This window comes from Canis aureus, chromosome 35, assembly GCF_053574225.1.
Source record: "Canis aureus isolate CA01 chromosome 35, VMU_Caureus_v.1.0, whole genome shotgun sequence".
Lineage (NCBI taxonomy): Eukaryota > Metazoa > Chordata > Mammalia > Carnivora > Canidae > Canis > Canis aureus.
The window spans coordinates 29,767,024-29,782,020 of NC_135645.1; the positions used below are offsets into that span (position 1 = coordinate 29,767,024).

The 14,997-nt window shown below is 43.0% G+C and overlaps 1 protein-coding gene across 1 annotated transcript in view; it reads left to right on the forward strand.

The window, feature by feature from the left end:
• Positions 1-340: 340 nt before the first annotated feature.
• The window catches only part of PROS1 (protein S), a 63,483-nt gene continuing 48,826 nt past the window's right edge, over positions 341-14,997 (forward strand). The window contains exon 1 of the mRNA XM_077884212.1: positions 341-503. Within this exon, the coding sequence (XP_077740338.1) occupies positions 428-503 (76 nt within the window). The 5' untranslated portion in view covers positions 341-427. The remainder of the gene's footprint in view (positions 504-14,997) is intronic.

The following is a 14,997-nucleotide window of genomic DNA, read 5'->3' on the forward strand; positions in this document are numbered from 1 at the left end:
CCCGTCCGCGTCCCCATCCGCGTCCCCGGTCCCGGTCCTCGTCCGCGTCCCCGACCCCGTCCGCGTCCCCGACCCTTGGGAGGGCTCCGCGCGGAGACCGGAGCGAACCTGGGCGAGGACGCAGGATGTCCCGACAGTGTTTACCAGGCCTCCGACACGCCCCCTGAGCCCTGCCCCCAGCTTCGAAAAGCTTCCTGGAAATGTCCTCGTTATCACTTCCCCTCCCGGGCTGGGGGCTGGGAGCGGGCGGTCCCCCCGCCCCCGGCGCCCGCTGTTGGGCAGAGCGCTGGCTCGCAGGCGCCGCCGCCCCGCAGTCCTCGGAGAGCGGCGCCCGGGCTCGCAGGTCCCCGCGTCCGTCCGTCCGGGTCCCCGCGTCCGTCCGGGTCCCCGCCGCCGCCGCCCCGGTCCCCCCGCCGTCCGCTCCGCGATGAGGCTCCTGGCTGGGCGCTGCGGGGCGCTGCTGGCGTGCCTGGTCCTGGTGCTCCCGGTCTCCGAGGCCAACTGTGAGTAGCCCGCCGCGCGGTCCCTGGTCCCCGGCGCCCACCGCGCGGCAGCCGCGCCGGAGGATTCCGCGGGGGCTGCAGCCGCCGGAAAGTTTCCCCGGCCTCCCGGGCGGGGGCAGCAGCCGCGGGCCTGCGGGCGGTGTGCGGGGCGCGGGGGGCGCGGGGCAGGAGCGGCCGGGGCAGGAGCTGCAGGAGCTGCAGGGGCGGGAGCGGCCCGGGCAGGAGCTGCAGGGGCAGGAGAGGCAGGGGCAGGAGCTGCAGGAGCGGCAGGGGCAGGAGCGGCAGGAGCGGCAGGGGCAGGAGCGGCAGGGGCAGGAGCTGCAGGAGCGGCAGGGGCAGGAGCTGCAGGAGCTGCAGGGGCGGGAGCGGCCCGGGCAGGAGCTGCAGGGGCAGGAGCGGCAGGGGCAGGAGCTGCAGGAGCTGCAGGGGCAGGAGCGGCAGGGGCAGGAGCGGCAGGGGCAGGAACTGCAGGAGCGGCAGGGGCAGGAGCGGCAGGGGCAGGAGCGGCAGGAGCTGCAGGGGCAGGAGCGGCGGGGGCAGGAGCTTCAGGAGCTGCAGGGGCAGGAGCGGCGGGGGCAGGAGCTGCTGGCCGCTTGGCTCCAGGCCCGGGGCCGCTCTCGCTGCGCGGTGGCGCCGCCGCTGGCCCGGCCCAGCCTCCGCAGTCCCCGGGGGCCGGCCGGGCGCTCGCTCCCCGGGGGCGGCGGGGGCGGAGGGCCACTGCGTGTCCCCGAGCTGGCGGCCGCCCCTCGCCCCCCCCCCCCCCCCCCGCACCCCTGGCTGCAGTTTGCCTCCCTTTTGCAATTTCTGGACTTTGAGCCGAGTGCGCTTATCTCAACATTGACAAAGCAATTGTTTTAGGATCCCTGCTGGTTTGCATAGCGGGAGGCAGATGTCGTTTTCTGACCTTGAAATCAGAAGGACTGCTAACCGGTGTGCTTCTCAGGTCATTTTGTACTAAGTATTTCTGACACTGTCACAGCTCTGAGGTCGTGGCACGAATTCTCTGTATTTTATCATTGTATTGCCAGTTCTTTATGTTCCCATAGGTGGATTCAAGGCAGGATACTGAGTTTTCGGTGAAGAGTGTACAAGGGCTCTCACGGCATTTTAGTGCATTTTGATTGCCAGTTAATTTGTTTCCAAAGCTTAGGCACGGTTATTGATTTAAACTGCTTACTTGTGCTACGTTTTATTTTCAGGAAATGGCATGGGAGAGATAAACTTTGAATTGCAAAAACTTTTAGGCTGCCTACTAAAGCGCCTGTGGAAACTTTTCAGAGATGGTAATTTTAGGAGAATTGAGTAGGAATTTACTAATATTTCGCTAGTTTGAATTAGTTACTGATCAGGATGAAGGAGGTGTTTTAAAATTCTAACTTCAACGTCAAAACATCATTTGCTGATCTGATATTAAAGAGCTTTAATAGCTGCATTGCTGTTCAAACCATTACCATGAAGCCTGTATGTGGACCACGTGCACAAATTCATCATTTATATGGTTCATTAGAACAATCAGATGTTTGCCCGGCAACCGAAAGAGGCAGAAGTAGCCTTCCACATTCACTACTTCTCATCACGGGAATGTGCTAAACCTCTTCTTTTCATAGAATTGTTACATTTTTACTGAATCTAGATGGAGTTGAAATGATGTATATGCCTGTGCGTATTAGATGTAATGTAATCAAACCATATATATGAAGAAATACACTTGTTACATATAAACACTGATAGAGGAGAGGAAATAATAGTATAAATATATGACATAAAGAATACTTGGCCCTATATTGACTTTATTTTTAAGAGTATGAGTAGTTTAATTGTATTAAAAATCTTCTCTGGGGATGCCTGGGTGGCTCAGTGGTTGAGCATCCACCCTCGGCTCAGGGCGTGACCCCGGGTCCTGAGATCGAGTCCCGGATCTGGCTCCCCACAGGGAGCCTGCTTCTCCCTCTGCCTTGGTCTCTGCCTTTCTCTCTCTGTGTCTCTCATGAATAAATAAATAAGATCTTAAAAAAATATCATCTCTGGTTAACTGATGGGGAAACAGAGATACAGATGGAATGTTTTTACTCCCTAAGGTTTTACATTTGAGATAGAATTAGCATTCTAAATATTTGACCTATAATTCATTGGATAGTCAATAGAAATGTATTTGCTATTTAAAGAAAAAGATTTACAAATCACAGTTTTAGTTTTGATAGTTTTAAACTATCCAGTTTAACTTCATTTTAACAGTAATGAATTGGTCAGAGAGGTTAACTGACTTTGAAGACATTTACATATGCGAAAGATATTTTTATAATGTCTTATATTTTAATAAATATGAGAGACAGACAGAAAGGGGGAGAGAGATAGATTTAAAATATATACTGTCTACATATTCCATCACCTGCCACTAAGGACTGCGATGAAGAGAAATAGGAGAAACTCAGGCTGTGCTAGTTTGATCCCATCTTGACTTCCATTTCTAGGTGAATGCAGTCTACTCTTGACATTACTGACTCATATTTACTTTCTCTTCTTAATTTCCTTCTTTCTCTCTAATTATTCCTTTCATCATTTATCTACCTGTCTTTTTAAAATGCCCTTTATTTTAGAGTTCAAAATGTTGCACTGATGGAGAGATTTTATTAAGATTAGGAAGAGTTAGAGACAATTTCTGGTGCAGCAATGATACCTTGTGCCATATTCTCTTACAATCAATTCTATGCCAGGATACGTTGTAATGCTTCATAATAGACCTTTTCTATCCACCAAGTTCAGTATCCTCTTTATAGCTAAATGATCTATATTTAAACTTTCAACATATTACAATAAAAGAAATAAGAAGCCTGATGATACATATATCAAATTCTTTAGCCACAAGCAATAATAATGAAAGAAAGAAGGAAGGAAGGGAGGGAGGGAGGAAGGGAGGAAGGAAGGAAGGAAGCTGAGTAGATTTGTTGGAAGACTACTGAATGGCATGCTGAATAACTAGGCCAGTGGATGACAGGGACTTAGGCATCTTGGTGATCTGTATAGTGGGTACTCATGTGCTCGCTGTGTTAGGAGCTGCCATCAGATGACTGGGTTCTAACTACCTTCCAGTCCTGGGTGGACCTGCCCATGATTGAAATCCCCATAAGAGAGGAATTGATTGTTTTGGTTTAACGTATCCCTGGAGTCCTGTGACTGACAGCCCCCACAAAGGAATGGAAGCTGCGAAGGAAGCAGAAATAAGAGAAGTCTATGCGTTGTAATGATTGGCTGGACAACATATACACATGCCCTCTCCATAAACACCATTTGGAGATATTTCAAGTATAATGTATTTATTTTTAATATAAGGCAAACAACTAACGTACAGTAGAAAGGACCTTCTCCTTAATAGATTCTAGTCACCACACCCAAAGAGGAAGGCTCAAGGCTACCATTTCTTAGTTTACTGTCACTGGCTGATGTTCCTACTTCCTCTCCTTCTCTCATAATCCCATGTCAATGTGCTCTGCTCTGCTTTATGGATGAAATCCAAAGACTAATAATACTAGAAAGACAAGCAAAAGAATACAAGTACTTTAGGGTGACCTGTCTTCCTTTTGAGCAGGAGCTGGTGTTTATGACCTCCTCCTTCACTCCCCAACTCACATGTCTTTTGCTTTCACACAGTTGCCTTATGTTTAATTTTGTTGTCTTATCTCTGAGATGAACTACACTCTTGGTCAGGAAGGATCTGAGCCTGTTCCCATCTGTGGATATTGTATCCATCTCTTCTTCCACAATTTCTATTGTATACAATAGTCATCTTGAAGGAGCAACAGTCTTTCTAGACTTGATTTATACATGGCAACAACACTAGTTTGCATTGATTATTGTCATACAAGCGTAATCTTTTAAAATATTTCAACAGGAATAAAGAACTAGCAGTCTCAGCTTCTAATTCAGTGGAAAATATATTGGGTCCCATAGTGAATGCATTTCTTCTTGATTTACCAATTTCTAGATGAGCAAAAGACAATTGCAAGGAAAAAAAGCAAAAACACAAAAACAAAAACATGAGAATAGGTCGTTGAATTAGTTTCTTATGCTGCTGTAACAAAGTACCACTTCTGGGTGGCTTAAACAACAGAATTTATTGTCTCATAGTTCTGGAAACTAGAAGTCTGAGATTAAGGTGTCAGCAGGATTGATTCCTTCTGGGAGCTGTGAAGGAGAATCTGTTTCACGCTTTTCTCCTAGCTTCTGATAGCCTCAGACATTTCCTGGCTTGTAGAAGGCATTTTCCCTATGTCATCACATCATCTTCTCTCTGTACATGAGAGTCTGTATTCCAAATTTCCCCTTTTGATAAAGACATCAGTCATATTGGATTAGAGCTCATGCTTATGACCTTGTTTAACTTGATCATCTGCAAGCTTCTTTTTCCAAATAAGATCACATTCGCAAGTACTGGGGGATTAAGGACATTACCATCTTCATAGTGGATACCATTCAATCCATAACAATCACTAAACATCATATCATGACAAGTACTTCTTCCTTTTCTACTTTTATTTCTGACCTGGGTATTTTAGCTTTAGGAGAAAAAAGCACTGTAGACGGTATAAAAAACACACTACATTTTTTTAAGTAAGCTCTACGCCCAATGTGGAGCTCAAACTCACAACTCTGAGATCAAAAGCTATATGTTCTACTGACTCAGTAAGGAACCCCCAAAACTGGGATCCCAAAGTTTTAAAACCACGTTTTGGAAGAGAACATTGTGTCCAAAAAGGCAGTATGAGAGCCTTCGATAATTGATCTATCTGTTGTCATATAAGGCTAGCCTCCTTTTAGGCTTGAGGGTACATATTAAGACCCATGAAAACCATAATAGTCATCCCATTGACTTATTTCCTTTACTGTGGAGTCAATTCCTTAGTTAGAGAAAAAGTTGTGGGGCTTAGCATAAAGCATTAAATAAGTCTACCAATAGTGATGCCAATAGAAAAAATTGCATCCAAATATCGAGTGAATATCTGTCTTTGAGTACAGTGTACACCTCCTGGATGATAAAAGAGCCCTAACTAATCAATCATCCACCAAGATCTGGTGGGTTTTGTAATATGTTCAATGTCTAGCAGCAGAAGAAATGGCAGTTACGCTGGCAAATGTGGTGTTTTTCAGGAGTGAGAGACTTGTGAAGAAAAGTCTGTATAGTTGAGTCAATATGTAGTCTGCGTCCTTGCCACTGTGGCTGTTTGTTTTGTTTTTGTTTTGTTTTGTTTCTACCTAGCGATGGTAGACCAAGTGACACACCAAGTGATAGTTTTCGCACCAAATGTATCCAGAGACTTGGGTGTTTGGCCCTCATGGCGTCTTAAAAATCAGGAAATTTCATCCAAAAATTTTGCTTTGTGACTTCTCTTGAAGAACTGAAGGACGGCCTGGCGACACTGCATGCACATCCCAACATGGCAGATTCAAAGCTGCTTTTTGAAGATAGAGTATACTCTCTCTAGGTTGCTGCAGTTCCAGCCATCCTCTGCCGTCTTTCACCACATCCTCGTCCCTTGTTTATGGTTCCTATGGGACACGTGTGCATTTCTGACTTTGTGACCCTGGCTCTAGATTGCCTTGAGAAGAAACACAACTGGCAATCCTTAAGTGAACCATTCTATCCCCTCTTGTCATTAAGAACTTCTCTGGTGTGGGGCTCTCTTGTGAGAATTCACCTGGAACACAAAGAGTCTCAGCTCTGGACCATTCTTGCCAACTGTCCTTGTCTCTAGACCTGATATCTAGCTCTTTATGGTCTCTGAACAGCTAGCCAGACCATTTACAACCACTCAGGAAGCAGAGTAGGTCCTGATCTCATTCTGAGCAAAATGGACAATGAAAAATACTACATGTATGTCTGCCCAGAGTGAGGTTATTTCTTCTCCAAAAATTCTGCTTCTGCTTGGGATCACCCTTGAGAGAGGCTGTAGTTTGTTTGTTCGTTGCAGGCTGTGGTTTCATAGCAGATCTGCCTCTGGCTTGCATTGGTATGTGACAACAAAGTGTCTGTAAACTAGAGATTTTTGTCTTCAGTTAGTTGATTTTCATCCTCAGGAGGTTGGTCATAGGCTTTTCCTCATGACACTGTAAGGGGAGCTTGAGGGAGGACTTCACGTCAGGAGAGCGAACAGCCAGCCCAGGCCACTTAGTTGTGCCTTTAGTGCCATCCTACGCATACCACTGGGATGTGTCACAGGGGACCTACTGTCACAACTAAGTTTCTGGCTGGATGGAAGAGGTAGCATCCAGTTCACAATGAGCTGTTTAGATCAGCTGGTCACCAGGTATCCTGTGGTCAGATTTGCAGACTTCACTATAGTCCAAAAGGATTCCAGGAGCAGTATCTCAAAGGGAGACTAATTATTTGCAGAAGGAAATGTGACTTGCTCTCAAATCATAAGCACCTCTACTGAAATTCTTGTTTGGGGACTTGCTTTGATACCCTGGATAGTACCAGAGTACCCCACTGTCCTACGGACAACTTGACACAGTTGGATCTGATGGGTCACTGACTGCTTGAGTCCGACTTTGAACGAGCTAGAGATCAGTTTCTTATTCCTGTTTCCATCTGTGTCTGGCAGCTTTTGGACTTGTATGATAAACAGACCAGAGTAGAGTACCTAAAAATGGAATATGCTTCAACAATAAGGGATCTGCCAATATGCATCCTTCCATCTCAGTGTTGAACACCCAGCTGTATGAAAACTTGTCTCTCACTTGGGCAGGAATACTCTGCATGACCAAATTGTTGCTGAAAATAGGTCACACCTGCAAAATGAGTCACAGTTTGGAGTTTGAGTTCTACTGGATCGATAGTTAGATCGTTTTAGGACACAATTCCCTTAATCAACTGACCCCCACAGGCCTCGGTTCTAACCAGCAAACCTTAGATTTTAGGTGTTTTGCTTCCCTAAAGGCCAATATCTAATAATCACTAAAGGTTTTTGGAATCTCTTCCCTTGGTGTAGTTACTCAGCACAGTTAATTTGCGTGGGAGAAAACAAGAGGGAAAGTTCACTGTGTACAGGATGCTTCTTCACGAGCACCTCTCCTCTCCTTCATTCAAGAAGTTCTGGATCCACTAGCCGATTCAAGATTGGTAATTGAGGAGAGGTGGTGATTTCTTTGTATTGTGACTGAAGTACAACCTCTGTTTGCAATGTTTTTGGATTAAAAAAAAATTCAGTGAAGAATTTTCCCATCTCATTCGAGGGAGATTTTCATCAATTCTTTCTCCAAGATTTGACCACTACACTCACCCTGACTTTGATCCACGTGAATATGGGCTGCCACCTAAGCTCAGCCGCCCGTGTTCTTCCCATTCCCCCTGAGATCTGGAAGCCCAGTTTCATTGCAGCACCTGCCATCAGCATTTCCAATCTAGGGAGAACAGCCAGTAAAATGCTTTTTAGAAACCCCAGTGATTTCCTTAACAATTTATTTCTATGATAATCATGGAAATAATATTCTTTTACTTCATACTGGGGAGCGGGATGGGTAAGTGAGAGAGTGAATAGGTGGGAACTATGTGAAGGATTCAAGCCAGAACCTAGCTCCTGGTCCTTGTGAATTCTTTCTTTGATATTATGCCAAGGGACGTCTGGCTTTTCATTGCTATTTAGTGTGTGCCAAGGTTTTGCCCAGGATGGCATTAGCCAACCAAGCCAACTGTTAGAACTGGAAGTGGTGATCCTAGCACAAGGAATGAAAGCAACAATAGCCAAACGTTCAGCCTGATTCAAAATTATATATGCCTTTTGGAATTAGTTTTTTATTGTTGTATAACCAATTATCACAAACTTTGCATCTTAAAATGATACAATTTATTAACTCGGAGTCCAGGCACAGGTCCAGGGAACTGCTCAGGGTCTCGCAAAGCTAAAATCAAAGGGGCCACCTGAGCCGAGGTGTCATCTGAAGCATCCTCTTCCAAGTGCATTGATCTCTTCAATGAGAGAAAGGAGAGGGGAGATCGGTGGAGGAGGTGTACTTGTGCACGAAAGGGACAAAATTCACTTGTAATTCTCACAGCCCCAACTCAAGAACACACATGGAATATTTGGTCAGCGTGGTCTCTGTTACAAATATTTCTCCTCTAAGGTTAAGATTACTATTTTTTCCTCTAAGAGAAGCACAAACACGTATTGCTCATTTAACCTTTGGTGATATCTATTACAAAGTGTGAGGCTATATTAACTATCTATTTGTTAAATAGAGAGGGCATAATTAACTGTGCCCAACAGACCTAAGCTGAGGACATAGTGTAATGACATTGATTGGCTGTTAATGAAGGAGGGTGAAAAAAAATATGGTTAACAATTAATACTGAAATTATTCCTTTTGTGACAACTGCTACTATTTTACCTTGAAAAGTGACTTCAGGTTTAGAAAGTGGAGTCCTGAAAACATGGTTTACAACTTTGCTGTTCAAGAGTAGTGTGTGAACCAGTAACAGCACTATTACCTGGGAGCTTGTTAGAAATGAAGCATCTCTGGCCCACACCAGATCTACTGATTCAGAATATTCATTTTAAGAAGACCCCAGGTAATTCCTATGCACGTTAAAATCTGAATCATGCTGGTGTCTAAGGAGCTAGGAGAAAAGGTGGATAAGTGGTTCTGCATAGGAAGTGAATGGAAATTGCAGGGGTGGCAGTGGGAGGCAACAAGGGAGAGAGAGGGGGAGAGGTTGTCAGAGAAGAGAGAAAAGAAGCTGATCCATATGGCAAGACAATGCAGCTTCTAGGAATGTCTCCAGTAAGATTTTTTTTTTTTTTTGAGAGGGGGAGAGAGAGAGAGAGAGCGTGCATGCACAAGCAGGGGGAGAAGGACAGTGGGAGAGGAGTAGAAGGGGGGGGGAATCTTAAGCAGGCTCTACACCCAGCAGAGAGCCCTACATGGGGCTCAATCTCCCAACCCTGAGATCATGACCTGAGCCGAAATGAAGAGTAGGGTGCTTAACTGACTGATTCACCAGGCACCCCATCCAGGAGGAAATTATTACATGTGAGGTGGACAGAGGACCTTTAGGAACTGGCTTTTTTTAAGACTCAACGTTAAATTGCAAAAGTTGCTTTGATGTCAACCATAGCCCTTTGTACCTTCCCCCGTCACCTACCCCCACCCCCCCAGGTTTCTTCAGCAGAGATTGATTTCCACATTTAACTGGATTAAGAACAAAGAGAAGAGAATAGTTCCATAAGATATAGCAGAGATGAAGAGTTTAGTGAAAACTAACATACAAAGCCAATAGTGCCCATAAGAACCTCAGCTCCAAAAGGATGTGACATCTTGAGAGGTGTTGGAATTTTTATCAGGTGTGAGATTGAGGTTTTAGGACACCAGTCAATAAACTTAAAAAAAGGCAAAATGATATGTGACAGTAGCAAAACTCAAATTATCTTTAAATTGTTAAGCTTTGATTGAGGGTAATGTTTTGTTAATGCTAAAAGAAAAAAAACTCACCTTGGTGATGCAAAAACAGAGTCTTGACTCTTTCTTTTGGGTGATGTAAATCCTTTTTTACCTAAATATTCCCATTTTATTTTGCACGAATCTGGGAAAGACATATAAGTAACTAATTATAATAACTTGGGGGGATGGGCAAGGATTGAGTGATTTTAGACAAAAAAATACTGCACACAAAAGACTGGAAGAAAATGGGTAGCCCTTTAATAGTGTCTTTAGAAAGTAGAGTTGTGATGCTTTTTATTCCTTGCTTACCTTTTTACTTTTAATAAATATAGTAACTTGTGTTATTGACGTTAGTATGAAAATGCCACTTCATTTAAGAGTTTTATTTATATTACATTGTTCTAAATATGGAAATTGAGTCCTCCAGGCTTGAGGGGAAGCATAATAAGGATAATCTATCTAGATTCTTGAGTGTTTCTACTGTGAGGAAAGTAACAGGAACTGGCTCACTGGCTCTAATCTCTTAGTATAGCTTTTCTTAGTCCTCTTGCTCAGTTTTTGGAATGGACTTTAAAAACATTCAAGAACAATGGCTTTTAAATCTTTACAGAAAATGGTAAAATGATAACTTCTTGCATCTGTGTGATGGTTTCCATCTTTCAAAATGGCATATTGACATTTTCTCATTGTGTGTCACAGGTGTTCTGTGAGGGACTTTCCCAACTTTAGGAAAATGTTACCTTTACTCTCTGTCTACCCAGAGTTGCTACCCCTCTTTCTCTTCCTGCTCTCACTTGAACTTCCTGAGGAAGTGGTTTCTTCAAGCAGGATTTATTTTCTCTCTTCTCACCCTCCCACTGGTATTGGTGATTGAGAATGTTAACAGTGATCCTAGTGTGAAACCGACTCCTTGTAGCTCTCATCCTAAATAATGGTAATAATTATTAATAGCTTTTCTTTTTTTTCAATGAAACATTTTAATTTATTTATTTAAGATGTTTATTTATTTATTCATGAGAGACAGAGAGAGAGAGAGGCAGAGACACAGGCAGAGGGGGAAGCAGGCTCCATGCAGGGAGCCTGTCGTCCTGGGACTCGACCCCGGGTCTCCAGGATCAGGCCCTGGGCTGAAGGCGGCGCTAAACCTCTGAGCCACCCGGGCTGCTCTAACTTTTCTTTTTTTGAGAGAGAGAGACAGAGAGAGCACACATGTGCATGAGCAGGGGTTGGGGCAGAGGGAGAGGGAGAGAGAATCTGAAGCAGGCTCCAGGCTCAGTGCAGAGCCCAAGGTGAGGTTCAGTCATAGGATCTTGAGGTCATGACCTGAGCAGAAATCTAGAGTCAGACACTTAACCAACTGAGCCACCCAGGTGCTCCTCTTACTAATGACTTCTTTACAATATTTGATGCTGTTGAAACTTATCTTTTTTTTTTTAATTTTTTATTTTTTTAAATTTATTTTTTATTGGTGTTCAATTTACTAACATACAGAATAACCCCCAGTGCCTGTCACCCATTCACTCCCACCCCCGAAACTTATCTTTTGAAATTGACCTCCTTTTATAAGCATTAGCTTCTTCAAATTTTCTTTCTCTCTATAAGGCATGTTATTCATTCTACTTCTGTTGTTTTGATGATCTCTAGTTTCCCTTAAATATTAAAGTTTCCTTGGGTTCCATTCTGGCCTTATTGAATATCTTTTTCAGCTTAAACTACTCCCTATATTCTAGTAACTCCTAATATTTTTAAACCATTCAAGTAAATCCATGATTAAAATAACCTAATTTGAGAATACAGATACGCACTAAAAAAATGCATCTGTAGTCCCGTTAGCCAAAATAATGCTTTCCTCTATATTCTTATAAGCAACTTTGTCTGAATATATATATACTTAGAAATTAAAATACATACATACAAGCAAGAATGGAATAGTGTTTTAATACTATTTTTTCAAGTATTATTATTTTTTATTTTTATCAAATATTATTTTTAACTGGATATGTCACCTAAAAATATGATGCTAGCTTTCATATCAATAAAATCTGTCACACTTTAAAATAGATTTATAATTTTCCTTCATAATATGTTCATCATAATATATTTAATCAAAAACATATCTTTGGAAATTTATATTATTTCTGGTGTTTTGCTAGATCAATAATATTGTAATGCACATATTCATACATATTTCTTTACAAATGTCCATTCTCTTTTCCTCAGATTACTTTCCTAGAAATAGAAAGGTTAGCTGAATATCTAAAGGTTTTGGATGCATGTTAAATTTCTCCCTGGAAGTTTGCTTTTTTGTTTTTCTAAAGATTTTATTTATTTATTCATGAGACACAGAGACAGAGGGAGAGAGAGAGAGAGAGAGAGGCAGAGACACAGGCAGAGGGAGAAGCAGGCTCCATGCAGGGAGCCCCAAGCGGGACTCTGAGATCATGACCTGAGCCAGAGGCAGATGCTCAAGCACTGAGCCGCCGTGAGCCACCCTGGCGCCTGGAAGATATTCATTAGATTTTAAGATGTTTTTTAAAGTTCTCTTTGAATTACCTGTTTTTTTTTTTCTCCTATTGGTTTTATTTTTCATGCTATTGATAGGCGTTAATTTGTTTCCTCCATATTTCTGATGATTCTTGGTTGTCTCTTCGTATTTAAGCAACAGTGCTGAGTTGGCTTTAGGGGGCTTGTGTGAGTTTCTTCTGTTGTATACATCAGTCTAGTTAGGCTTTTTTGTTTTTTAAGGGAGGGTTAGCACGTAGCTCTTTATACGCTCATGACTTGATTCACTTATACGATAATGTTTATTAGGCGCCCTCTGAATGTACTGCGGTGCGCTGCGAAACCAGTGCTGCGTCATTGCTGGACTTTCAAACGAATGCTCTGCTTCTAGTTACCTCTCTCCCCCTGCCACTAATCATCTGAGACTTGACTTCTCAAGGGCAGAAGAGCTCTTACTTCCGTTGTAACTCCATGGGTTTGTTTTAGATCAAGCCTTCCTGTCCTATATTTATCAACAGGTCTTCATCAGCTTTCCAGCTTCTGGAGAATTTGTTGGAATTCTTATCTGCCAGTGACTCTTCCCATTCTTTCAACTGTTGCGGGTTATTCCTTTTTCAAATTCTCCTGCAATCGAGGTGCCTGGTAGCTCAGTAGGTTAAACAACCAACTCTTGATTTTCTTCTTTCTTTCTTCTTTTTAAAAAATATTTATTTATTCATGAGGGACACCGAGGGGGACAGAGGGAGAAGCAGGCTCCCTGCCGGGCACCTGATGCAGAACTTGATCCCAGGACCCCAGGATCATGACCTGAGCCAAAGGTAGATGCTCAACCGCTGAGCCACCCAGGCATCCCACAACTCTTGATTTCTGTTCAGGTTATGATCTCGGGGTCCTGAGATTCAGCCCCACATGGAGCTTTGTACTCAGTGAGGAGTCTGCTTGAGAATTCTCTCGCTCCTCCCTCTGCCTCTCCCCCAGCACATGCTCGCTCACTTTCTCTCTAAAATAAATAAATAACTCTTTCAAAAATAAAATAAATAAATAAATAAATAAATAAATAAATAAATAAATAAAATAAAATAAAATAAAATAAAATTCTCCTGAAATCATTTTAATGCAGTCTTGGAGAGAGAATAGATAACTGCTCTCTGACATCACTAACCATAAACACCACTTTCCATGTCTTTAAAGGCAGCTGGTAATAGTCACTAGCCTTTGCCTTATATAGTAGTCTGCTTGGACTGCTGCGACAGGATATCACAGACTACATGGCTTAGACAGATTTATTTTCTCATAGTCTTGGAGGCTGGAAAATCCAAGATGAAAGTTCTGGCCAGTTCAGTTTCTCGTGAGGTCTCTCTTCCTGGCTTGTAAACCTTGCTTTTTTACTGTTCTCACATGGCCTGTCCTCAGGGCCTATATGCTTGCAAGGAGAGAGCTGCTAATATCTCCTCTTATAAGGACACTAATCCTATAGGATTAGGGCCCCATCCTCATGACTTCATTTAACCTTAATTATTTCCTAAGAAGCTCCTTTGCCAAATACAGCCACACTGGGCATTTCCACTTGAACACATAAATTCAGGGAGGTGGATGCAAACATTCAGACCATATGCCTTGTCAAGTAGAACACAATTACTTTTTTTTTTTTCTTTTTGCTATAACTATGGAAGGGGAGAGGTAGTTTTTTCTACTTTGTGGCCAATTTTTTTTTTCTTTAAGAAGGCCAAAAAAAAAAAAAAGAAGGCCAAAGTTTCTGTATGTTAAATATGTCTTTCCTTATTACTTGTTTTGTTGTCTTTCTTCCCCTACCCCTTATCCCAATCATTTTCTCCCCTTAATAAATTATTTTTTTTCCATTGTTATTTAGACTGCACCTTTTAGAAAGACTGCCTTTTAGAAAGTTAACCAGGAATTCTAAGGGTCTGGCAGAAATTTGGGGATTTAGTCATAAACACCTACTTGAAAAAAAAAAAAAAAAACACCTACTTAATACTATACTAGTATTCCAAATAATCTCATTTCCACATCAGCATTTAAAAGAACAATTATCTTAAGAGTCAAAAAAGATGTATCTAGAGTCTTTCTGAGCCTTGCCTCATATCTGGTGGATGTTGCAGGAAGTAGGATAGTGCAGAATTAGGCCAACTCTTTCAGTGTTGCCTTTAAGAATGTCCAAGAACAGTTTGCCTGTTGCTTTTCCAAACATAAACACAGACACAGGCCAGTGAACTAATAATATTAATTGATGCTATCCTAACAAATAGGTCAAATAGAACAAATCCACAACTTTTCCTGTGCCGTAACCTCTTGGTCCATGACGTCAAAATCAGAAGGTGTTCGGGTGTCCTGGTGTGTAGGAGGGGAGAGAGACAAGGAGAGCCGCTGCGGGCAAGTCTGGTGCACGTCAGAGAGGAGCTGCTGGGGGAGCCCCGGGGCCAAGGCTCTCTGGGGAGGAGGCCTCCAGACCCGCTCCTTACCCCGCAGCCTCCAACTCTGTGTCCCTTCAGGCGAAGCCCTGTGATTTATCACTCACCAAATCAAAGCAATGATTACTGTT